Below are 27,643 nucleotides of genomic sequence, written 5' to 3'. Positions count from 1 at the left end.
CCATTTCAGAAGGGGTCCTGTCCCATACTCTGGAAGAAGAAATGCTTTACACACAGGCCAAAAAGAATTGAAACAGGCCTTGTTGAGTTTCCCCACTCGGTCTATAGTTATTAGATCAAACCCTCTGTCCAGTCACACTTCTACATGAGTGTCCATACTTCAATCATGCCTATCCAATGAATTCTCCATAAAGGCCCAAGAAGATAGGGTACAAAAAGCTTATGAATAGCTGAACACAGAAGTTCCTGGAGGGTGGTATGCGAATGGTGGGGAAGGGGTAGGAATGGAATTGCCATACCCCTTCTTTCATCCCTCACTCTATGTATCTCTTCATCTGTATACTTTGCAATATCCTTTATAATAAACCAGTAAACATAAATAAGTTTTTCTCTGAGATCTGTGAGGCACTCTAGCAAATTAAACCCAAAGAGGGGGTTGTGTGAACCTAAACTTGAAGCCAGTCAGTCAGAAATTCCAGAGGTCTGAACTTGAGACTAGTGTCTGAAGGGGAGGCAGTCTTGTGGGACTGAGCCCTCAACCTACAGGATCTGACACTTTCTCCAGGTAGTCTCAGAAATGAATTACAGGACACCCAGCTGGTGCCTGCTATAGAAGTGACTGTTTTCTTTTTGGTTGGAAGAAACTCCCACACATCTGGTCACAAAAGTCTTTTGTGTTGATTATTGTGGTTTAAGAGCGATTATTGTGGTTTAAGAGCAGAGGAAAAACAGTTTGTGTTTCTTTCCACACAGGACTAAAAGGAAAAGATGACTTAATTCACTGAATTGAAAGCAAATGAAATTATAAGAACTGAAGAGATAGAATTCTATATTAAAACTTATACTTTAATACGTATTTAAGAAAAAAAATCTGTAGTGCTGAGGTAATGGAAGCCACCTTAATCCAAATATATCCACATGTCCCCCTCAAAAAACATATAGCTCATTAATAACAAATAAAATCACTAAATCCCATGACTGCAGCACAACCAGAAGATTTCTACAAATTTCTTTTTTTTTTTTGAGACGGAGTCTGGCTCTGTCGCCCAGGCTGGAGCGCAGTGGCCGGATCTCAGCTCACTGCAAACTCTGCCTCCCAGGTTCATGCCATTCTCCTGCCTCAGCCTCCCAAGTAGCTGGGACTATAGGCGCCTGTCACCACACCTGACTAATTTTTGTATTTTTAGTAGAGATGATGGGGTTTCGCCATGTTGGCCAAGCTGGTCTTGAACTCCTGAACTCAAGTGATCCACCTGTCTCGGCCTCCCAAAGTGCTGGGATTACAGGCTTGAGCCACCGCGCCCGGCCGATTTCTACACATTTCTATAAACTTCAAATTACCTATAACTAGGGAAAAAAAAAAAAAACAACTTCTGATAGAGCTATTTCTCAAGCTCCCAATGCAAGTATTTTCATCGAGTTAGTGGAGTTCTAAAAAAAACTAAATGGAAAAGAGAAGAGGAGGCTGAGCTAAAATCGCAACAGAAAAACGTCCCCATAAGTATGAAAACCCTGAAAATATCCTAGGAGGTAGACCACAGCACTAACTAAAGGGAATGGATTTTAAAAAGCACACAAGGCTGGGTGCAGTGGCTCACGCCTCTAATCCCAGCACTTTGGGAGGCCGAGGCAGGTGAACTGCCTGAGCCCAGGAGTTCAAGACCAGCCTCGGCAACATGGCAAAACCCCATCTCTATAAAAAAAACACCAAAATTAGCCTGGTGTGATGGTGTGCACCTGTAGTCCTAGCTACTAGGAAAGCTTAAGTGGGAAGATCACCTGAGCCTGGGAGGTCAAGGCTACAGTGAGCCGTGAGTGTGCCACTGCATCCAGACTGGGAGACAGAAAGACACTTTGTCTCAAAAATTAAAATTAAAATTAAAATTAAATAAAATAAAGTAAGTACACAAGATTCAAGTAGCCAATCTTGGAAAGGCAACTCTGGGAAGAAGGTAAAAAGGGAAAGGCAGACTTTAGGCAGACTTCTTTAGACCCAGCAAAAGAAGAAGGGAAATTTAGGATTTTGCAAGACCAAAGAAAACAAAAGTAAAATAAGGACACATAACTCCTTTCCTCTTCTCAGCACCACCCTAAAACGCCAACCATTTAAAAAAAACTGTATTTTCCCACACTGAGATGAAAGTGGTCATCAACTAGAAATCTTATACTAACCTCTGTCCGAAAACATAAAGATATATAATTTACATCTATAAAAAACTACTATAGAAAATAAACAGAAAATGACATCCAAAGCCCTTTCACTGATGAAAATCCCCTCCTGTATCTCTCACCCCAAAAAAAAAAAAAAGAAGTACAAAGAAGAAGAAAACTGGAACATAATATTCCAAACTGAAGTAACTATATGAAACATCGCCTGTACAGAAGCGTTAACCTAGCAGACCTGACCGCTCTTTTGAAAGGCCTCCTTGTAAGACTAGCCCTTGGCTGGTGCTTGGGAATTTGGATTTCAGTAAGGTTCCCACCATTCCTAGAACTGATAAGAACAGCTGACTATGTCTAAACTGTTTGTATAAATCAATGGTTTATGTTGAACAGTTTCTTTCCCTCTGAGAGCCCTGAACTCTGGTATGTACCAGGTGAGGCTGCCTATGTAGCCTTCCCCCAATAAAAATTCTAGGTGCTCAGTCTCTAATGAACTTCTCTGGCTGGAAGCATTTTACAAGTGTTGTCACAACTCATTACTGGGGGAATTAAGTGCATCCTATGTGGCTCCAATGGGAGGAGACTCTGGACGCTTGTGATTGGTTTCCCCTACACTTCACCTCATGTGCCTTTTCCCTTTGCTGACTGTGCCTCCTACCCTTTTGCTGTAATAACTCATAGCTGTAGGTATAACTATATGCTGAGTTCTGTGAGTCCTAGCAAATTACCCAAAATAAGCAAGGTATAGGGCCCTTCAATACACTACCACCTTAAGTCAGAAAAGCAAAACCTAAGAACATAATGGAGAAGAAAAAGAAGAAATGAACAAAGGTTGACTGAATTTAGGGGAAAAAAAATAAGATAAAATTACATCAGAAGTAAAAACTAAATTACAAGGTGCTCATGGAATAACATATTTACAGAAGAACATACTTGAATCAAAAGTTAATAAGGGTCCCTGAAATGAGGCAGCAAAACAACCTAGATGATAAAAATGAGATTTAGAAAAAAGTGTCAAAGAAGTAATTGAGTGAAATTGGAGACAGAAAAAGAAAATCCAACATATACACAATTCGTATCACTAAAAAACAAAAACAAAATAAATGAAACAGATCTGGTATTTAAAACTATAATCCAGGAAAATAAAAATACTGAACTTATATGTTGAAAGGGCTAATCAGGTACCTGGAAAAATTTATCAAAAATTATTAACCCTGAGTCATACCTTAATAAAAACATTAGATTTTAAAGACGGAGGAGGAGGAGGAGGGAAGTGAAGGAGAAAGAAATAACTTTAGGGGTCCCAGGCAAAAAAGATCAATTAACTCATAAGGAAAAGAGAGATTGGCATCAAATTTCTCAAAAGTAAAATATAAACAAAAGCAACATAGAGCAACATTTCCAAGAAATTCTAGGAAAGAAAGCACCAATAAAAGACTTTTTATACAGTTGTAAATGCTACAGCAAAACATTCTTGAAACATGCACGGGAATGTTTAAGAATTAAGCATTCAGGGAATACTATACTCACAAGCTCTCTTGGGGAAACTACTAGAGGATGCACTTCATTCATCCAAGAGAATACTGGGAAATTTCAGCAAAAAGACTGATGGTTGAAATTTAAAATTGAAAATCTAAGAAAAAAAGGGCTGGGCACAGTGGCTCACACCTGTAATCCCACCACTTTGGGAGGCCGAGGCAGGTGGATCATGAGGTCAGGAGATCGAGACCATCCTGGCTAACACGATGAAACCCTGTCTCTATTAAAAATACAAAAAAATTAGCCGGCGTGGTAGCGGGAGCCTGTAGTCCCAGCTACTTGGGAGGCTGAGGCAGGAGAATGGCGTGAACCCGGGAGGTGGAGCTTGCAGTGAGTCGAGATCGTGCCACTGCACTCCAGTCTGGGCGATAGAGCGAAACTCCATCTCAAAAAAAAAAAAAAAAAAGAAGAAGAAAAAAAGGTCAGAATGAGGGTAGAAAAATATATATATGTTGTATGTTCTGAAAAAGAATAAAGCAAGCAACTAAACAATGAGAAGAGAAGGAGAGAAAAAAAGGCAAATAAAATAACTCACTGATTGTCATACAGTCTTAAACGAGAACCATGTGATAAAATTAAAAGCTCCAAACCAGTTAGTAAAAGATGAAAGAAACAAGGGTCTAAAGACATTAAAAAGGTACAAATAAAAAGTAATCAACCACTAAACGAAAACAAACCTTAACAGGAGAAACTTTTAAGAGCAAAGAAAACATATCACATAAAGAAAAAGTGACATAACATAATACAAACAGTAATCATAAAGTAATAATTCAGAGCTAAACCAAAGATATTAGTGATATTAAAAATTCTTAAAGGACTTACTTAACTTGCCTATTAAAATGAAAAAGGGGATGCATAAGAACTCAAACAAAGGTATTAAATGTGACAAAGGATACCTTTCAATGCTAAGAGCCAAAATTATTAAAAATGCTGTACAACATGTAACAGCTTAATCATCTTTATAAGCAAAAATCTACAGCAGATGCAAAGACACACAGAAACACACTAATAGGCTAGGCATGATGGCTCACGCCTGTAATCTCAACATTTTAGGAAGCTGAGGCAGGAAGGTCTCTTGAGCCCAGGTGTTTTGAGACCAGCCTGGGAAACATAGTGAGACCACATCTCTACAAAAAATTTCTTAAAAATTATCCAGGCATGGTGGTATGTGGCTGTAGCCCCAGCTACTTGGGAGGCTGAGGCGGGAGGATCACTTGAGCCCAGGAGTTCAAGGCTGCAGTGAGCCATGACCACACCACTGCACTTCAGCTTGGCCAATAATAGAGTGAGACTGTCTCAAAACACAAAAACAAAACAAAAAGAAACACACTAACAATATGGAATTTTAACACAGCATTTTCAATATAAGACAAAGCTACTGTATTAAAACATGATCCACACACACAACCCAAATCTTATATTCTGATTTTTAAGATATTACATCTTCTCAAGCACATGGAACATTCACAAAAATTGATCACCTTATTTTACAAAGGAAGCACTGTTAAGTTCCATAAATTAGAAAAAAATTACAAACACATGCTCTGATCACAACACAATAAAACTAGATCTTATATTTTTAAAATCTTGAGTTTAGGAGGAAATACAATGTAAAGATACAGAAAGTCTCAAATATAAAGAAAGCAGTACACATATGAATATATGGAATATACCTAAAGCAGTAAATAATCCATAAGCGTTAAGCACATCTATGATAAAAATGAAATCATAAAAATAAATGAATTAAATTCTCAATTCTTCTTAAAGAAATTTAGAAATTTCTTTTTAAAGGAAATAATAAAATAAGAGCAGAAAAAAATGTGGTAAACCATAAAAGAACAGTCAATCCAGTTAATCAAAATTCTAGGTTTTTTAAAATAAAAAAATTTACTACCTGACACTCAAGAAAAAGGGAGAAAGCAAAAATATTCAAAATAAGAATGAAAAGGGGAAATCGTAAAACAACAACGAAATTTTCATCACGATAAGCAACTACTTTACAAACTTTTATACAAATAAATTTGAAAAATCTAGATGAAATAGATAATTTATAAGCAAAATGATAGTTTCCCAAAAATGACCCCATAAGAGAGAGAAATTTTCATTAGAAAAAACAGAGAAAGTTATCAGAAACAACACATACATACCAGGCCCAGATGGTTTCATAGAGGAATTCCATAAAACCCTCAATGACCAGTTAATCCCAATAATACTACATAAAATATTCTAAAGCAAAGAAAACCAAGGAAATAGCCAAGTTTATTTTGTAAAACAAATGTAATGTTGATACCCAAATCTGACAAAGACAATACAAAATTTGAAAATTACAGACTAATACAATTAATGAACATTTTTTAAATCCTAAATATTAGCTAATCAAAATCAACAGATCCAAAGATTAAAATGTTATGATTATCTCCACAGATGCTAAAATATCATTTGGCAAATTCAGCATCCAATCCTGATTTAAATATACACACACACTTAAGAAAACAGAAATTGTTGGATACTCTTTAACATGGTGACAAAGCCAACATCTTACATAATGTAGAAATACAGGAAGTAATTCCTCTAAAGAAAAACAAGGCAGGGCCGATACTATTTAACACTGGACTGGAGATGTTAACCAATGATACGAGATGAGACAAATCAATTATGAGGCAAAAGTACTGTAAAGAAAGACCAAAACCCCAAGGAAAAAAAATATGCGAAGGACGTCAACAGCCAATTCACTAAAATAAATATAAAAATGGTCCTTATCAAAACAGAGAACTTAGAAGCAATGATAACAAGGAGCAAAAAGCACATCAAGTGGTTTTTAAATATCACTGTCCATTAACAAGGCCCTTAGCGAAATATCTGAGTCCTGGGCTAGGATACGTAAAGTACAAAATGAGCCTGGGACATTTTCATTTTCATTAGCCAGAAAAAAAAAGAAAATACTAAAACAAAGATGAAACACATCAAAGGGACAAGAGAACCAGTTTAAAGACCCTCTCATGGGCCTTTCACATTCAATAAATTAAACATCAAAATGATGGTGAAGGACCAAATAAAGAATCCACTGGTTCATGCTAGTATTAACATACGAGGTGGGGCTAGCTCTTACAGTAAAATGTCAATTAATAAATTTAGCAGATGGAGTTGGAAAATTCTCACTTGGCAACTTCTTATTTGTTTTATAAAATACACTTAGTTATTTCCTTGGGTTTCTATGCTCTAGAATACTTAATATAGTATCATTGGGATTAAATGGTCAAGGGTTTCATTAATGAAGCATCTGGGCACACATGCACATGTGTGTTGTTCTTGAGAGCTTTTTCTATTTTCTCAAATGTTATCGTAGTAACAACTGATTTACAACAGAATCATCAATGGATGCTAAAATTCATGGGTGAAAGTTTGATGAGGAACAAGCTATATAAAAAAACAGAATGCAGGTGTGAGACTGCTCAAGTTCATCATTACCGTCCATTAATAATGCAAAATTGCCCTCTAAATTCCCCCTACAAAATTTCTAAGACTAAAAATTATAATACTTTATTTTTGAGATTTCAACAAAATAACTTTAATATAAGAAAAGAATAAAATTTGTCTTCTATAATTTAACAAAGCATGAGTCTAGAGTTTAGGGAACAAAAATATTAGCTAATATGAACAGGAATTTTTCAAAATGTAATTATGCTAAAAAAATATGAAATAAAGTAATATTCCCAAATGAAACTTGAGTAAAATATATTTACAAAAAGCTCACTTTACAGACTGGAGTGAAACAGCCAGGAGAGTTAAGTGGTAAATTATATCATTATTAAATAAAGGGGAAAGTTTTTTCTTCCATCTAAATAATCCATAAGCAAAAACTGGCATTTTTTTAAATAAAGAAAACATACTGGTTTGGTCATATCCTAGTGTGATAGGTGCTATAACAGCAACGCTTGTAATAAACAAAGGCCTACCTTTTAAATCCATAAACTAAAAATTATGCCTAAGTAGGCTGGGCGTGGTGGCTCATGCCTGTAATCCCAGCACTTTGGGAGGCCAAGGTGGGTGGATCATGAGGTCAGGAGTTCGAGACCAGCCTGACCAACATGGTGAAACCCCATCTCTACTGAAAATACAAAAACTAGAAGGGTGTGGTGGCATGCGCCTGTAATCCCATTTACTCAGGAGGCCAAGGCAGGAGAATTGCTTGAACCCGGGAGGCAGAGATTGCAGTAAGCCAAGATCGTGCCACTGCACTCCAGCCTGGCGACAGAGCAAGACTCCATCTCAAAAAAAAAAAAAAAAAAAAATGCCTAACTACTGGCATAACTCAGAGATATTGCAGGTTCAGTTCCAGACCACCTTAATATAGCGAATATTACACTAAAGCAAGTCACACACATTTTTTGGCTTCCCAGTGCATATAAAAGTTATGTTTACACAATACTGCAGTCTACTAAGTATGCAATAGCATTACATAATAAAAAACAATGTATATACCTTAATTTAAAAATACTTTGTTACTAAAACCTACTAACACTCATGTGAGCCTTCAGTCAGTCTTAATGTTTTTGCAGGTGGAGCATCTTGCCTAGATGTTTATGGCTGCTGACTGATCAGGGTGGTAGCTGAAGACTGAGGTGGCTGTGGCAATTTAAAAAAATAAGACAATAGAGTTTGCTGCATCAATCAACTCTTCCTTTCAGGAAGATTTCTCTGTAGCATGTGATGCTGTGTTTCACAGCATTTTATCCACAGTAGAACTTCTTTCAAAATTCCTATCAAACCTGCTGCTGCTTTATCAACTAAGTTTGGGTAATATTCTAAATCCTAATCCGTTGTTGTCATTTCAGCAATGTTCACAGCATCTTCACCAGAAGTAGATTCCACTTTCTTTGTTCATCCATTAGAAGCAACTTCTCATCTGTTTAAGTTTTATCATGAGACTGCAACAATTCAGTCCCATCTATGGGCTCCACTTTTAATTATAGTCCTCTAGCTATTTCCACCACATCTGCAGTTACTTTCTGCACTGAAGTCTTGACCAAAGTCATCTATTAGGGCTGGAATCAACTTCTTCCAAACTCCTGTTCCTGTTGACATGAGTGTTCTTAATGACATCTAGAATGGTGACTCCTTTCCAGAATGTTTTCAATTTACCCAGATCCATCAGAGAAATCACTACCTATATCTGGCATGTATTTCTCAAAAAATTAGACCTGAAAGTTGAAATTACTCCTTGAACCATGGACTGCAGAATGAAAGTTGTGTTAGCAGGCACGAACACAACATTCATCTCCTTGCATATCTCCGTTATAGCTCTTGGGTAACCAGGTATATTGTCAATGAGCAGTAATATTTTTAAAGGACTCTTTCTGATCAGTAGGTCTCAACAGTGGGCTTAAAATATTCAATAAACCATGCTGTAAAGAGATATACTGTCATCCAGAATTTGTTGTTCCATTTATAGAGCACAGACTAGATGTAGCATAATTTTCAGAATGGTAAATGAGTACTGGCTTCAATTTAAAGTCACTAGCTGCATTAGGGCCCTAACAAGAGAGTTGGCCTGTCCTTTGACACTTTAAAGCCAGGCACTGACTTCTCTCTAACTATGAAAGTCCTAGATAGCATTTTCTTTCAATAGAAGGCTGTTTTGTCTACATTGGAAATCTGTTATTTAGTGTAGCCACCTTCATCAATGATCTTATCTAAACTTTCTTGGATAACTTGCTGCAGCTTCTGCATCGGCACTTGCTGCTTCACCTTGAACTTTCATGTTATGGAGATGGCTTCTTCCTTAAACCTTATAAACCAACCTATGCTGCCTTCAAATTTTTCTTCTGCAGCTTCCTCATCTCTTTCTGTCTTCACAGAATTGAAGAGAGTTAGGAACATCTCTAAATGTTGTGGCTGCTTTGATCTTCTATTCAAACCACTAAAACTTTCTCCATATCAGCAATAAGGCTGCTTTGCTTTCTTATCATTCTGTGTTCACTGGAATGAACTTTAATTTCCTTTAAGAATTTTTCCTTTGCATTCACAACATGGCTAACTGTTTGGTGCAAGAGACCTAACTTTTAGCCTATCTCAGCTTTTGACGTGTCTCTCTAAGCTTAATCATTTCTATCTTTTGATTTAAAGTCAGACATGTGACTTTTCCCTTCACTTGAACAGTTAGAAGCCATTGTAGAGTTATTAATTGGCCTAATTTCAATACTGTTGTTTCTCAGAATAAGGAGGCGCAAGGAGAGGGAGAGAGATAGGGGAACTGCTAGTGATGCAGTTCAATCAGACACAACATTTATCAATAATTCACCGTCTCACAGAAGTGCAGTTCATGGCACCCCAAAACAATTACAATGGAAACATCAAAGATCACTGATCACAGATTATCATAACAGATATGAAATGAAAAAGCTTGAATATTGTGAGAATTATCAAAATGTGACAGAGACACAAAGTGAGCATATGCTGTTGAAAAAATGGCATCAATAGACTTGCTCAATGTAGGCTGACAAAAATCTCTAATTTGTAAAAAACTCAGTATCTGCCAAGTACCATAAAGTGAAGTCCAATAAAACAAGGTGTGCCTGTATGTACAAGTCAAATTTTGATTGAACAAAATTCTAATTTGACATAGTCAAACTATCAGGTATAGGAGTATTTCTTTAATGTTTTTAAAAGCAGTGAAACCATTTTTTTCATAACAAAATCTTATACAGAATCCCAAAATGGAAAAAAAGCACAATTTCCCTGTTTGAATTCAGGATGAAGTATCCAGAAAGTGTAGTATTCTACATGTCTTCCTTCCAGGTCTCTATTAGAAAATCTAGGCATCTAGAGTTTAAGCAAAGTACACTATAAAGGGTTCTTAATTATAAAAAGATACCAATTCAACTAACTGTAATAAAATAAGACTTTTTTCTTCAGTCTACTTACCTACATTCCACATATAGGCTTGTGATCTTACAGTGACATTTTATTCTAAGCATCTGAACACAAGGTGGACATTCTCCAGGGTGACATGGCAAAATACACGGGTGAAGACAACCTAGTGGCCGTGACTTGGAGCACCCTTCCTCACAATGAAGGCATTCTGGTCCCGCCTGAAAAATAGCATGGAAATAAATCACCTAAGTACAAGGTAAGCCTAACATTTCTATATGTTAGAGTTATAAAATTTATATATACCATTAAAATAAAGTACTTCTGCAGCTCTTAGAAACACAGTTAATCAAATGGTACATGCTCTCATTTATCTTAAAAATATTAAAACTAAAGAATAGCAAGATTGTCAATATGACTATTATCCATATAGATTCTTTTTGCCTATGAGACTCATTAAGTCAAATTGCCTCATTTTTAAATGAACCTTAAAATGAACTTGACTATATAAAGTATCCCACTAAAAATGTAAATTGCTTCCTAAAGAATAGTCAAAGACAGAAAAAAAAATACACAGGAAATGTTCATTGATTTCTATGCAATAATCAACACTGACCTAAAGAAATCAATACACTGTTAACACATAAATAAAAATTCCAAAGCACTAAACAGTCTGGAGGTAATTATCTCACCTTGCCAAAGAGAAACACATATAGAGTGAAAAAATAATGACCAGTAGTTTATATTTTAATGCACATCAAGGAATTAAAGTTAAATTACATTTTACAAATAAATGTACCTCAATGTAACTTAACAAGGCACATTTTTTCTAGTGATTTAATAATGTTAAATCCCTTTTCTCTAGTGATTTAATAATGTTAACTAGTATTACAATCTACTAAAGAAGGTTAAAAATACTTGTTTCAGGATATTGTTTGTTTTCTCACATCACACTTGAGGTAAAATAAGAGAGCTATAGACGTGGATATTAAATCTTAAAGGTCAAACATTTTTATTATCATTCCAAAGAGAAGCCATGATTACAACAATTATTATGATAAAATTCTAAGCTATTTTTTGACATATAGGATTAAAAAGAAATAGTGTTTCAAATTATAAAAATATTATTTTATAATTTTATAAAATAATTTTATTTTTAAAAAGTATATTCATTTATTCCACAAATACTCAACACTTATGTGCTGGGAATTGTTCCTGGCACTGGGAAGACATGAGATAGGCTCCTGGAACCTACATTTACATGGGGAGGTAAAGAACATAAATATAATGTCTTATAACTACTCTGAAGAAAGATAAAGCAGGATAAGAAAGAGTGATGGCAGCAACAAGAAGGAAACCTGACTGATAAAGATCACGTGTGAATAGAAATTGAGTTAAATGAGGGAGAGAGCCACCAGAAAGGAGAGTTCCAGAGGTAAGGAACAAATACAAAGGCTCTAAGAAAAAACAAATGTGGAATGTTCAAGTAACAGGATGAACAGAGGTAGAAGTGAGTAAGCAAGAGAGTGATGAGTAGTCAGATGAAAGTTGGGAAAGATCATTACTGAGCCTTTATAGGCCATTGAAAAGGATTTAAATTTTGGCCAGAGAGTGACTGAAAACTACCAAAGGATATGGAGCAGGAAGATGATACTCGATTTACATTTTTCAAAAGATTATCTGGCTGATGCAATAAAACAAAGTGAGAGTAGAAAAGCTGGTTAGGAAATTACTGCAGAAACCTAAGTCAAAGGTGATGGTGGCTTAGATGAGGATGGTAGAGGTACAGGTTATGATAAACTGTCAGATTCAGGATCTATTTTGATGATAAACCTAACAGGATTATCTGTGGGAAAAGGACAACAAAGACAAGAAAGAAATCAAGCATGATTCCTATGTCTTTGATCTGCACAACTGGGTAAAAATGGTAACATGACTTTCTGAGATGGGAAAGACTGAGCAAGTATTAGGCAGTGAGTAACAAAATATGCAAAGAGAACCAAAGTTAACATAAAGAGTTTATTTCATTTGCTCTTCCTATGTGGTACACCTACAAAAATCTTCTATTTAAATAACATGAATAGAAGAGCATTATTGGGCTGGGAGTTAAAAGATCAGGCATAGTACTTTCTGATTTGCTACTCTCCTGTTGCAGAATCATGGACAAGTCACAGAGCTTCAGTTTCTCTATTTGCAAAACAAAAAGTATACTTAGAATATGAGCTCCTTCCAGCTATGGGGGAAACAAACAAACAAACAAACAAAAATCACAGAATCTACACTAGCTAAGCTATTTTCCTGGATCACTTCCAATATCAAGTTCTATCTTCTAGGAAAGACTATCTTAGTTAAGAAATACAGCAAGTCAATCTGTCAAATATCATATGCAGTTCTCATTTAAAAAGAAAAACAGAAGCTTTAACCCAGGAAGCAATTTGGGGATTATCCACAATAAATCTCTTAATAGTCACATCAGCTTTGAAAATAAGCTTTTTCTGAATCACTTCATATTCTGGAAATCTGGAAGAGGGAAGCCATAGAGCAGCTACACCGTAACTAGTTAAAATGATTCTGTATCATTATTTGTTAGTTTGATTTTATAATTCTAGTATCCTTTTGTTTTATCATGAGTACATTTTTGAGGGTCAAGTCATGGATCGATGAAGAAATTATAAGCAATACATTTACACATATGCTTGCACATGAAAAAGAAGAATACCTATGTTGTCATGTATTATAAATTGAAGACAAAAAAAAACCTAACAATGCAACTAAAATTTTCAATAACACAAGTCATATTAATAATTTAAATAGTTGTAAATTCAATGTTAATAATAAAGTGACACTTAAATTTTCTGGCCTATTTCTCATTTAGACACAAGTATTACAACTCCCTATAGAATGGAAGTCTAGAAAAAAATTATTTTACAACTAAAGTTTAACACTAGCTACATTTGTTTTTCCTTGTAAGATGACAGTTTTTAGAGATCTTTGAATAGCTGAGTTCTCAAACACTTGTAAAATGCTTTTAGTTAATTATACACATAGAAACAGTGCTCATCTGTGATGCCATTTATTTTACTTTCAACAAAAGATTGGGAATTTATTTAAATTTATTAAAATTATGAACAACATCCATCCTGTGTGTCAGGTTTGAAAACTAACTTGGAGTAAATGCTCTAAACTCAGATATGAACAGAAAGAAATGGAGGTGATACTCTTACCTACTATCTAAGAAGATACATAATCTATGTATTTTTATCATAAAACCATATCCTATGTATTAACACAGGTACAGTATGTAAAGGATTCCACATTAAAAGGCACATTATTATGAACTGGAATAAACATACAGAACTATAAACACCAAGCTGTTTAAGGCAGCTGTTTTAGGAAAGGCAAGGAAGGAGAAGGGATGAGGGCAAAAAAAGAGGAAGGAAGCTAAAGCAAAACAGAAAAATATTTATGGTATAACTGCTGCAAAAACGTTTCAAGAATACTACGGGCAGATATACATTCAATCTAAGAACATTACCTTGTTTTTTCCAGTGCAGCCATCAATTGTGGTTACTTTGTGGCATTCTTTCATACATGTGTGATTCTGACAATCTAAGATTCTTCCACAAACTCTTTTACAAGAGTAGGGTCCTACAGCATGGCATGGTAGTGGACTCACCTTAAAAAATAAAGGAAATCAGCACAGCACACATTACACAAATGTTTCTGGACATATTACATATTTCTAAAATTACTCTGCTATCATTTGAGAACAAGTTTCAGAAAGGTATAATAAGTTTGCACAGATAATAATATTGATTATCAAAATCAAAGTAACCTATCAAAATATTCCAAAGTAATGAATGCCAAGATGCAAAACATCCTCCTCCTAAAAGGAAAATTCAATACGATTTGGTAGTGAATGCATATCCACAGGCTAATTCTCAAATAAAGGCACTACATATTTTTTAAATTAGTAAACTCTTATACTCTTTATAACAGTAAAAAACAATACTTTGACTTTATTATTTCTAACAACTCTAGTAAAGCTATACTATGTAATAGTATAGATTATAAGCTTTACTTTAAAATTGTGCCTATAACTCACCTCATGTTTCCCAAGACATTCCCTACAAGGAAAAAATAAAATAAAATGAAAACATTACAAATTATTCAAAAACAATATCTAAAGATGCTAACTCTACTAGCAGTAAAAAAATAAACAAAAATGGAATAAGCAATTATAGCAAAGTTACAGGACACAAAGTTAATATGCAAAGGTCAATTGATTTCCTATATAGTAGCAATGAGCAATTAGAATTTGAAGTTAAAAACATAACACTACATTAGCACAACAAATGAAATACTTGGGTATGAATTTAACAAAATATATACAAGACCTCTATGGGAAAACTACAACATACTGATGAAAGAAATCAAAGATTTAAATAAATGAAGAGATATTCCATGTTCACAGTTACAAAGACTCAAAATTATTAAGATGTAGTTTATTTCCAATTTGATCCAGATTCAATATGATTCCAATCAAAATACCAGCAAGTTATTTTGTATGTATCAACAAACTGATTCTAATGTCTATATGGAAAGATAACAGACCCAGAACAGCCAACACAATACTGAAGAAAGAAAAGTTGAAAGATTACAGATAGATAGGAAGAACAAGTTCTGGTGTTTTACAGTTATCCCACAGTGCTATAAAACTATTGTTATCTATTGTTAACTATAGTATCTATTGTTAACTATAGGTAACAATAGTTACCTATAACAATGGATATCTATATAGATATCTATAACTATAGTTACAGATAACTATAGTTAACAATAATATATATTTTCAAATAGCTAGAAAAGAGGATACTGAATGTTCCCAAAACAAAGAACAATATCCATTGTCTGAGATAATGGATATGCTAATTGCCCTGATCTGATCACTATATATCACACTATATATCACTATATCACACTGTATGTACTGAAACAGCATTACATTTCCTATAAATATGTATAATTATTATGTATCAATTGAAAATAAAAGTTAAAATCCAAAACACTGATAATACCATATGTTGGTGAGAATATAGAGCAACAATTCTCACTCATTGTTGTGAGATTGCAAAATGATTCAGACGCTTTAGTAAACAGTTTGACAGCTTCTTACAAAGCTACACAAAGTCTTACCATATGATCCAGCAATTATACTCCTAAGAATTTACCCAAATGAGCTGAAAACTTATGTCTACACAAAAATCTGCACATAAATGTTTATAGCAGCTTAATTCTTAATTGCCAAAATTGGAAGCAACTAAAATGTTCTTCTATGGTAAATGGATAAACGAACTATGGTACCTTTATGCAATGGATTATTATTCAATGATAAAAATAAATGAGCTATCAATCCATGAGAAGACACAGAGGAACCATAAAACCACACTGCTAAGTGAAGAAGCCAGTCTGAAAATGCTGCACACTGTAAAATTCCAACCATATGACATGCTGGAAAAGGGAAAACTATAGAGACAATAAAAAGATATGGGTGGTTGCTAGGAGTTTGAGATGAGGAAGGGAAAAGAAGGTTGAACAGGTACAGCACAGGGCATTTTTAGGGCAATGAAACTATTGTGTATGAAACTAATAGTAAATATATGACACCATGCATTTGTTAAAACCCACAGAACCATACAACACAGAAAGTAAATCCTAATGTAATCTATGGACTTTAGCTAATAATAACGTACCAATATTGGTTCCTCAACAGTAAAAATTGTATCACTAATGAAAGTTGGTAATAGAGAAAACTGTGTGGTATGGGGGCCCACATAGGAACTCTGTACTTTCTGTGCAATTTTCTCTGTAAATGTGAACACTTTCTTAAAAAATAAAGTCTATTTAAGAAAACAAACACATCATTTCCCTTTCCAGGGAATGGTTTAAAAATGGTCTAATGAAATGTGAAAAGAGTTCTCCTGTGGAGCTTCGGAGAAGTTTCCTTACCCTTAAAAAAAAAAAAAGAAAGAAAGAGGTGTTGATGATGACACACAGAAGGCATACACATTTCCATTTCTCCCTTTGGAAACTTTCATGTCTGGGTTGAGAAGTTAACAAAAAAGCAAACAGCCTGAGGTCAAAGATGACACACCAAGGATAACAAAATGGAAAGACAATCTGAGCTTTTGATGAGGTGTAATTGAATGAGCCAAATTTACCAACAATAGAGCTGCTCTACTTCCAATCTAATTATGTTGAGGGATAAATGTTACTGCTCTTTTTAGTTAGGTTTTCATTTAGATTTTGTCCTTTCTACTGTACAAATCCTGTTATTCCTTTTATTGACTTTCTTAAACAAAATGTTCTTTTCAGGCTATATAAGTGGAATTGTTTTCTTAATTTCATTTTCAGATTGTTTGTCTCCAGTGTACAGAAATTCCACTGGCTTTGTATAGTGATGTTTTCTACAACAGTAATGAACTCATTAAGAAACTCATATAGTATTTTTGAGGACTCCTTAAGACTTTTCACATACAAGATCATGTCATCTGAAAATGCAAATTGTTCTTCTTTATTCCAAGTAAAAAGACATTTTTAATTTCTTTCTCTAGCCTAATTGCTCTGGCTAAAAATTCTAGTACAATGTTGAAAGAAGTGGCAGGAGCAGGCATCCTAGTCTTGTTCCTGTTATTAGGCAGAAAACTTTCAATCTTTCACCACGACGTATTACGTGAACTGTGTGGGTTTCTCACAGATGCCCTTTATCAGGTTGAGGAAATTATCTTTTTCTTCCACGTTTTTTGAGTGTTTTTATCAAGAAAGTTTGTCAGATTCTGTCAAATGCTGTGCTACATCTATCAATTGCCCTTTACTCTGCTGATAAGAATTACACCAATTGGATGAGCAGTGGCTTGCTTATGCCTATAATCCTAGCACTCTGGAAGGCCATGGCAGGAGGACTGCTGGAGGCCAGGAGTTTGAGACCAGCCTGGGCAACACAGTGAAACCTTATCTCTACAAAAATTTTAAAAACCAGCCGGATGTGGTGGCTCATGCTTTGGGAGGCCAAGATGGGTGGATCATCAGGTCAGGAGTTCGAGACCAGCCTGACCAACATGGTGAAACTCCATCCATACTAAAAAATACAAAAATTAGCCATCGTGGTGGCACACACCTGTAATCTCCACTACTCAGGAGGCTGAGGCAGGAGAATTGCTTGAACCTGGGAGGTAGAGCTTGCAGTGAGCCAAGATTGCACCACTGCACTCCAGCCTGGGCAACAAAGCGAGACTCTGTCTCTAAATAAATAAATAAAATAAAATTTAAAATAAATAAGTAAATAAATAAAACATTAGCTAGATATGGTGGCGCATGCTTGTAGCCCCAATTACTCAGTAGGCTAATGTAGGAGAATCCCTTGTGCCCAGGAGTTTGAAGCTACAGTAAGTCAGGACTGTACTACTGCACTCCAGCCTGGGCGAGAGTGAGACCTAAGAATTATACTGATTGATTTTCTTATGTTGAATCAACCTTATATTTCTGGGATAATTCCATTTGGTCATGGTATATAATCTTTATACATGGTACTGGATTCAGTTTGCTAGTATTTTGTGGAGAATTTTTGCATCTATATTCTTATGTGATATTGGTCTGCAGCTTTTTTTGTAATGTCTTCCTCTGGTTTTAGTATTAGGGAAATACCAGCCTTGTTAAATTAAGTTGGGAAGTGACCCTCCTTAAGTGAAAGGATTGGTGTTAATTCTTCTTTATACTTTTGGTATAATTCACGAGTGAAGCCATCTGGTCCTGGTTTTTCTTGGTAAATTTTTTATTACTAATTCAATCTCTTCAGAATTTCTGTTTCTTCTTGAGTCAGTTTCAGTAGTTTGCTGCTAAGAATTTCTCCATGCTATTAGTAACCAATAGAGAGTTGTAGTGGCTATACTAACATCAGACAAAATTTACAAATTGTTGCTACACACAAAGGACATTTTATAATGGTAAGGACCTCTGAAAACTCTCTCCTTACTGACATTACTATACCTATCTTGAACCTCATTTATTTTACAAACAAACGGAGAAGGTATATGACTTATTCACAGAAGAAGTTAGTGGGAAGCACAACCCTAAACTCAAGAGCCATTACTCTAAGAGACAATCTGTTTTAATACACACACACACATACACACACACACACACACACACACACATCTTCCAGCAACATATTCCAGTCAAGTAAGAAAGAAAAGACCATTGTAAATCTAATTTCATTTTTTAAACCTCTAGTAAACATGACTTAGTAATTCCAGGCAGTTTTTCTACTGTCAAATAATATTTTATCCAAACTGAGATTTCAAGCAAATTAACCGAATTAAATAAGATAGACATATATGTTAAATAATCTTAATATAAAACAGACTAAGGGCCAGGCACGGTAGCTCACACCTGTTATCCTAGCAATCTGGGCGGATCACTTGAGGCCAGGAGTTTGAGACCAGCCTGGGCAACATGGAGAAATCCCAGCTTTACTAAAACTACAAAAATTAGCTGGGCACGGTGTGCACACCTGTAGTCCCAGCTACTCGGGAGGCTGAGGCAGGAGAATCGCTTGAACCTGGAAGAAGGTTGCAGTGAGCCAAGATTGAACCACTGCACTCTAGCCTGGGTGACAGAGACTCCGTCTCAAAAAAAAAAAAAAAAAAAAAACCAGACTAAGGAACTCAATGCTAACTAGGTACTATGTATATGACAACATTTTTGTGTCTATGAATTATAATATCAATGTCTCTTCTGTTTCTCTCAAGGAAAAATTTTAGGCCGCTAATAATTCTAACTTAGTAAGAGATATTAGCAACAACTTGGTTCCTCATGATTATAACTTAAGTCTTCAGTAAAAGAGTAGCCTCAAATAACTGAATACCTACATGAAAAACCTCTCTGCTAACTACACAGCCCTCCTCCATTAAATCTACAGACTAAAATTACCCTATTTGTGCATATATCTCCTAATAACACTTTGCCTCCCAACTTGACTGTGTGATCAATATACAAAAATATACATGCTATTTCAACTGGGAGGAATGTTGTGCAAATGAAAGCTTTTACAATTAAACAAAAACAACCCTCTCTTTAAAAGACCAATACACAAGAAATACCAATGTTTAATTTGGCACCTCAGTTGTAAACAACAGCCCCTTTTCTAATTTTATGTTGCTTCTCAGCATTCTGCGCTTCTTTTTTCCCTATACTCCATAACCTCTGCTGGAAGTATAAAAAATTCCAGGATTCCCTATTACTGTAGGTTCAGCTCTTTATAGCTCAGTCCTAGTCATTCACTGGCCCATACAGGAAACTACTTCCTCTCATTTCCAAGGCTTCCTTTAAATATTCCCCAAGTTTGCCTTATGTAAAACCTGGCTTTCTTCTGTCTTCAGGGAGCTTCCACTCTAGTATGGGAATCATCAGCAAAACTAACAAATGATGTTCCTTGGATTGGTTCTTGTAACTGCATGCACAAGTTGCTATGGAAAGCTAAGAAGGACTTCAAACTCCAACTGGGGGTAAAGACTCAAAAAAAGATATCTATAGGAGGTTTATAAGCAAGTACGACAAACATGTTTGAAAAGAATGAAGCTTAAGACAGACAGACTAGTTTATAGGTTAGGCCTGAAATAATAATGAACTGAACTAAGAAAAAAGGGAGATTGACTTCAGATACCCTTTAAGCTATGTCAAAAAAAAAATTTTTTTTTTCTTTTAATTGAAATTCTAATACTTACATAGGAATAGGAACTTGACATGGAGGACACGGTAATGCAGTCTGAATAAATGCTGGCTCAGAAGGCTGTTCCCAAGGGCCTGTAGGCTGGTGCTACAAATAAAATACATAAGAATTTTAAGTCAGAGGGATTAAATCATATGGCCATTTTAAGAATCTAAGAAAATAGTTCCATGTATCCTCTGCTCAAGCAGGTTGAAATTCTTTCAAATAATCAATAAATTGTGCTTACTGAAATATTCCATTTTATCTGTATTAAATTGTTCCCCTCCACATACATTTGATATTAATAACTGAGACAGAATCCAGTTTATAAATGGTAGAAAAAAGGCAGTGTAGCCTCCTTTACTTCCAATAAGGAAATGAGAAAAACATCTACCAATTGAATATAACCTCCATTATTTTACTCACTGTTATTCCTCAGCACCTAAAAAAATGCTTGATACTTAGTTAGGGCTCAATATTCATGAGGATGAGCTGGGCATGGTGCCTCACGCCTGTAATTCCAGCACTTTGGGAGGCCGAGGCGGGCAGATCACTTGAGGTCAGGAGATCGAGACCAGCCTGATCAAAAAGGTGAAACCCCATCTCTACTAAAAATACAAAAATTAGCTGGGCATGGTAGCAGGCACCTATAATCTCAGCTACTCAGAGGCTGAGGCATGAGAATCACTGAACCCGGGAGGTGGAGGCTGCAGTGACTGAGATCACACCACTGCACTCCAGCCTGGGCAACAGAGTGAGACTCTGTCTCAAAAAATAAATAAATAAATATTAAATAAAATATTAAAAAGTGGACAAATCTTTAAAATAAGGTTATAGGAGACATCTATAACCCTAAACCACAATATATGAAGGAGGACTGCCAAATTCATCTATATCATGATCATAATGTAACTATCACACTGTATTTGCAAACACTGTTTATTGGTCTCACTCCTTTTCTACACTGTGAGTTGCTTAAAACAAAAAAATCAAGTCTTGATTACCTTGTACCCTGCTCCAAGCACAGTGCTTCCCAATAAGCGCTTAATCATTGCTTGTTGAAAAACTAAGTAAAAGCAAGAAAGTACAACCCACAGCAATGCACTATTTCTTTAATAGCATTATTCCCTTACCCTGCCAGTCTGCTTTATTAATGCTTGATCATGACACGGAGCAGGACACAAATGACCACATTTCTCCAAAACTTTTTGGCAAGGTTGATGACATGGTGGACAAGAGCCAAAGTGACAGCGATGTTTTTCTTGACTTGTATGATGACAAGTTGGTGGTCGACTAAATCATAAAGTACAATTTTCAAAAATTACTTTTAATCATTGAATAATTACATCTAAAGGACAATTATCTATTTATATATCTTCTGATTCCATATAGAATGAGTATACTGTGAATATTAATATTTTAAAGCACTAAAGCAAAATTAAATTAAAATATTAAAAGCCAATATGAATTTAAATTTGTACAACATCAGATAGAAGCTTGTACAAAGCTTCAAACTCACCTGCATTGCTCCCTGCACTTGGGTGGTCTTGTGGTACGTTCTCGGCCACAGGGCACTGTCACCTTTGTATTGCCACAATTACACTTCACATCTACGGTTTCTGGGCAGGGATAGCAACTGCCTGAAAAAAAAATACTGACAATTAAAAAGTTTCCTTAACTACCCAAATGCCTATCAATGGTAAAATACATAAATTTAGTATATTCACACAATGGGATACTCTACAACCAGAATGAAGAAACAACAACAACATGAATGAATCTTACCATAAAACATTGATTCAGACACAGAGAGTACATAGTGCATGATTCCATTTATATAAAGTAAACAAGAAAAACTAATCCATACTGTTCAAAATCAGAGTAATGGTTATGAAGGATCCAAGTAGGGTGTTGAAAATTCTGGTAATGTTCTGTTTAATTATGTAAGTTTTGGTTACCTGGCTATGTTCAGTTCGTAAAAATTCAACAAGCTGTATACTTTTGACTTGTAACATTTTTCTCTTCTTTTTTTGTAACAGGGTCTCACCCTGTTGCTCAAGCTGAGTGCTGTCGCATGATCATGGCTCACTGCAGCCTCAACTTTCTGGGCTCAAGCAATTCTCCCACCTCAGCCTCCCAAGTAGTAGGGACTACAGACACACACCACCATGCCCAGTTAATTTCTGATTATTTATAGAGATGGGAGGGTCTCACTATGTTGCCCAGGCTGGTCTTGAACTCCTGGACTCAAGCAATCTTCCCACCTCAGCTTCCCAAATGGTGGGATTACAGGTGTGAGCCACTGCACCCAGCCCCTGATTTATAACACTTTTCTCTCTGTACCCACCGGTATCTCAATAAAGTTTTAGACATTTCTCTAAAATTTGCTAAAACTTCTGTTCTACATAACAAATTTAACATATTATTCATTCAAAATTAAAACAAGTAAAAATGGATTTAAGTCTTTGGAAAATTTAACATTAACAATAATATCGTTGGCCTATTTTCATACATCTATCCAAGTACACAATTTTTAGACGAATTCCCAGTAACTTCTCTCTCATGATCTGATATTGGTTAGTAGCAAGTACAGTCCATTTTCCATTAACTGTACTTTGTGAAAGACTAAGTACTAAGGCACCATTTTAGGCTATAATCCCAAATATATCTCTTCTAAACATAAAAAAAAAAAATGTTATTTTGGTTTCAGCTTTTTACGCTCTTTTATTATGGGTTGGCAGAAATATAAAAAAACAAAATCAAAGAAATCTTTAAAGCAGGTTATAAAGTTCTCTCCAAGAGATTCTGTTATCATCTTAAGAGCTTTCTTCCACTCTAGTTTTCTCCGTAAGGAACTCTATCAGAAATGAAATAATGAAGGAAGAAGAGTTTTCAACAAAGAAATGAATATCTTAAAGAGACTGTTGCTTAGGTGTCAGGACCAAGCAAAACACGGACCGGGAGTTAATCTGATAAAAAAAAGATTAAAGATGGACAATATCCTGGCTTAAGTGCCTCTAGAAGTTCAAAATGGTTCCCTAAAACAAATACAAATTAAGAATTATAATTCAAATAATGAACATAGAAAAAGAGAAAATTAGAGGTAAAACATCGTAGGGTCAAACATAACATTTATTATACAAAACACCCAATGTGTTTTACACATATATTCTTGATGTTAATGCAAGTCAATTATCCTAACCCACATAATCAAGTTTTATTTTTATTTTACCCAAAGAATGACTACAAGTTGTATTTTTAAAGTTGATAGTAATATTTAAGTCAGCTCTCATTCAGCATATTATATCAGTTTCTATATTAACAATGACAATTTTTCGTTCATCTTCAGCAGAGGAACTTATCAAACATAACCTTTTTGCTATTCTAAACAACAGTATCACGTTTTTTAAAATTAAATTTTGAGAATAAGGGATAATTTCTCTAAACAGTCTCCCTACTGACCAACAGAATTCGTTATAGATACCTATAAAGCATAACATATTTTAATTAAAATAGCTTCCATGATAATACTTTCAAAATGAAAAAGTAGTACACTTACACTGTCCAATACCAGTTAACAGCCAAAATAGGTATCATTCGGGTAGTTCTAAAACTATAAACACAGATGATCCAGAACTTAAAAAAAAAAATTATAAATCGGTCGGGGGCTGCGGCTCATGCCTGTAATCCCAGCACGTTGGGAGGCTGAGGCAGACAGATTACGAGATCAGGAGATCGAAACATCCTAGCCAACATGGTGAAATCCCGGCTCTACTAAAAATACAAAAATTAGCTGGACGTGGTGGCGTATGCCTGTGATCCCAGCTGCTCGGGAGGCTGAGGCAGGAGAATCACTTGAACGGGCGAGTCAGAGGTTGCAGTGAGGGGAATCACACCACTGCACTCCAGCCTGGTGACAGAGAGAGACTCCGTCCCAAAAAAAAAAAAAAAAAATGAAAACTATAAATCAAATTTTCATATACCCGCAACACAAGCATACAGTTAGTACATTCCCCCTATAAATTACTGTATAATTCTGCTTACGAAGGATTCTAGAATGACGGAAAAATAGTATGATACTATGATTCCACATTCTTTTAAAACTGTAGATGAAACAAATGTTGAGAGTTGCACAACAGCATCTTCCATATACTTTCCATCAGGGAAAATTTTGTTGTGACTAATAAGCTTTTTTAAGGGTTAATAAAAATCTAAAAAAACAACAACAATGACCAAAAAAACACCACTCTACCAAAAAATATCAAAACTTGAATCTGATCAAACCTCTAGATCCAACTAACAGGTTACAGAAAATACAGAAGACAGAGGAACATGTTAAATAATACCACAGAGATGCAATCTGCAAAACCCAGGCTCTGAGAAACTAAATAAAGCAACCTAGTTTCTTCAACAAATAAGTCACAAGGGAAAAAAGGAGATAGAGGATGGAAATTATAAATTAAAAGACTTTTGAAACAAAACCAATTACAATGTCAATTTTATTAGGTTTTAGAGTCCATAAACTGACGTAAAAAATGAAGTTACTTATGAGACAACAAGAAGTTTGAACACCAGATATTTGCTGATATGAAGAAATATGTTAACTATGTTTAGGTTAAGAATCCATCTTTTAGAGATTAATACTGAAATATTTGTGGGCTTTGCTTCACAAAAATATGAGAGAAGGAAATGCTTCCAACACTTCTCCAGTAAGTATGATATTTATATTTGCTCTAAACTTTGCAGATACTCTTTATCAGGTTAAGGATATGTCTATTTCCAATTAAATTTTTATCTTATATAAATGTTGGATTTATCAACCATTTTTAGATGTTTATCAAGATGATCTCATTCCTCCTTTGATCTTGCAATGTGGTAAATAACAAAATAGTAGATTTACTACTGTTAAACCAGTTACATTACAGAGATGTAGTTTGCAAAAATCTGCAAAAACTCAATGGGTCAGTGATGTAATGATTATAAAAGAAAATAAAATCTTTCTAGTGTTGGTGAGAACATACCTGAAAAACTGTTTCTAAACTTCACTGACAAATCAAAGAACACCTACAGAAAATGTCTACAGGGTAATAGAATCTGACACTTTTCCTAATGGGGAAGGAATGTAATATAATGGAAATATCATAAACACTGGGTTCACATCCTGACTCTGTGACTAGTTCTATTCACCTTGGGCCAACAGTCTCCTGGCCTGTTCCACATATAAAATAACAATAGTTCCATATATGATGCAGGATTTCTGAAAGGATTGGGAGATCAACCAAGAAACAGTTTAGTAGTTTGTTCTAGGTATTAAACTACTAACTGGCAGAGTCTAGGCTTAAATCCAGGATTTTTTACTCTAAGTTCATGACCTTTCTAATACTCTATACCATATCTCAGTAGATTCCATTTCATATCAACATAATCCAAATGAGTGAAGTTAACTCAGTTTTCAATGTCTAGTAATAACTTAGAACGTAATTCTCAAAGTATACTCCAGGAACCCTAGCGGTTCTTTAGACCCTTTCAGGAGGTCTGCAAGGTCTTACATGCATAGAGTTTTCCAGAAGCTAGTGACAAGTGATATCCACAGCAGATTGAATGTAGAAAGAATATATGTGAATCCAGCTATTTTCTGTTAAGCTAGACATTAAAGACATTTGTAGGAATGTAAAATTTTCTACTTTTTTCAGATAATAGTTATTTTTCATAAAAGTACATTACTTGTATTAAGATATAATGGGATTAATATTGCTATTTTTTAAAAAAATAAATATTATTACATTTTATTTTAATTTCAAATACAATAAATGTCAATGAATAAAACTCACATTTGTAACAAAAGGCCTTTGGGGACCAAAGAGTGTAAAGGGGTCATGAGATCAAAATGTTTAAAAATCACCAGCTTAGGACATATCTAATCCTTCACTAGATTTAACTCCAAATAAGTACATAAAATTCAGAATAAATAAGGTGTTCAAAACGCTAAGAATACCTTCATTGATTAAAAAATTGTGTGGGGAAAGTTAGGAAGTAGGAAAACAACATAGTGTTATAGAAAGGACAATACTTTTATATACAGAAATCCTGGGTTCAAATGTACTAGACATTTCCCTGAGTAAGTCACTGAACCCTCTTAAGTTTCAACCTCTTTGCCTATAAAATAGGGACACTGGCAAACTGTCTTACCTTATTCTCAAGGTTAAGAGAGTCAAGTGAGATACACGATGACTATAAAACACTATCTCAATACATTATATTGAATATTGATAATAAAAAAAAAAACCACTACATCAATACAAACATAAAATCATAGCTATTGTTAAAGTTTACCTCTGTGACAGACAGATGGACACTTATGATTTCTACATCCTAAAGTCCGTCCACAGTTTTGATCACAAGGTGGACAGTTTCCAGGGCAACACTGAAGAGAAAGCAACATATAAAGAACAGGTAATTCAAAAACCCATTAATAATAGGCATGTCATTACTAGTTACAGAACTTATAGAAAGAAAAGATATACTTTTCACTAAAAGAAGTGTTCAAGAATATCAACATTCTTCTGGTAAGTAAACATACTTCACTAAGAACTTATGATGACCTAATTTAACAAATCAAGCTAAATTTTCTTGACCTTCAGTTAATCATTCTATGATTCAAAACATTTCCATCAGATAATTTCATTCCTTTATCTATGCAGAGACTAACAATATTAACCAAAGGAATGTCAATATAGGAAAACAATTAGTCTGGCTTTTTAAAAAATTTAATTAAAATCAAGTCAATGTACAGATTCATTTGGCAGTTATTTATTTTCTTTTTCTTTTTTCTTGAGACAGGGTCTGGCTCTGTTGCCCAGGTTAGAGTGTAATGGCACAGTCCTGACTGACTGCAACCTCCACCTCCCAGGCTCAAGCCATCCTCACACCTCAGCCTCCTGAGTACCTAGTTCCACATGCTCTCCCCAACACACCCGGGTAGTTTTTGTATTTTTGGTAGAGAAGGAGTTTTGCCATGTTGCCCAGGCTGCTCTCAAACTCCTGAGCTCAAGTGACCTGCCCGTCTTGGCCTCCCAAAGTACTGGGATTATAGGCATAAGCCACTGTTCCTGGCTTCGTTTGACAGTTATTTTCAAACCATAGAATAAGAGACTAAAGAAGAGAAGCAGAGATAGGCTACTTGCATCCAGCTTTCTTTGTCACTTCCCTGGTTTCACAGACACTTCTGTGTGTGAGAAATATAGCTAGCTATGACCTGTCCTAATTTTTCAATCATGGACACTAGTCAACCACTTCAAGTCTATAT

The 27,643-nt window shown here is 35.1% G+C and overlaps 1 protein-coding gene and 1 long non-coding RNA gene across 4 annotated transcripts in view; one reads left to right on the top strand and one right to left on the bottom strand.

Moving 5' to 3' along the window:
• Window positions 1-27,643, bottom strand: part of NFXL1 (nuclear transcription factor, X-box binding-like 1) — a 67,666-nt gene that overhangs the window by 17,537 nt on the left and 22,486 nt on the right. For all 3 annotated transcript variants that reach the window (XM_011973060.1, XM_011973058.1, XM_011973059.1), the window contains exons 12-18: window positions 26,671-26,761; window positions 21,857-21,977; window positions 21,471-21,630; window positions 20,354-20,445; window positions 14,677-14,698; window positions 14,107-14,247; window positions 10,626-10,792 (exon numbers count right to left, since the gene is read on the bottom strand). In XM_011973060.1, the coding sequence (XP_011828450.1) occupies window positions 10,626-10,792; window positions 14,107-14,247; window positions 14,677-14,698; window positions 20,354-20,445; window positions 21,471-21,630; window positions 21,857-21,977; window positions 26,671-26,761 (794 nt within the window). The remainder of the gene's footprint in view (window positions 1-10,625; window positions 10,793-14,106; window positions 14,248-14,676; window positions 14,699-20,353; window positions 20,446-21,470; window positions 21,631-21,856; window positions 21,978-26,670; window positions 26,762-27,643) is intronic.
• LOC105534350 overlaps window positions 1-27,643 on the top strand; it is a 64,110-nt gene that overhangs the window by 31,347 nt on the left and 5,120 nt on the right. The window contains exon 2 of the long non-coding RNA XR_001005256.1: window positions 10,676-10,830. This is a non-coding gene — a long non-coding RNA (uncharacterized LOC105534350). The remainder of the gene's footprint in view (window positions 1-10,675; window positions 10,831-27,643) is intronic.

This window comes from Mandrillus leucophaeus, unplaced genomic scaffold (assembly GCF_000951045.1).
Source record: "Mandrillus leucophaeus isolate KB7577 unplaced genomic scaffold, Mleu.le_1.0 Scaffold1337, whole genome shotgun sequence".
Lineage (NCBI taxonomy): Eukaryota > Metazoa > Chordata > Mammalia > Primates > Cercopithecidae > Mandrillus > Mandrillus leucophaeus.
The sequence above is the reverse complement of the archived record's forward strand: the minus strand, read 5'-3'. Positions and strand labels throughout refer to the sequence as shown.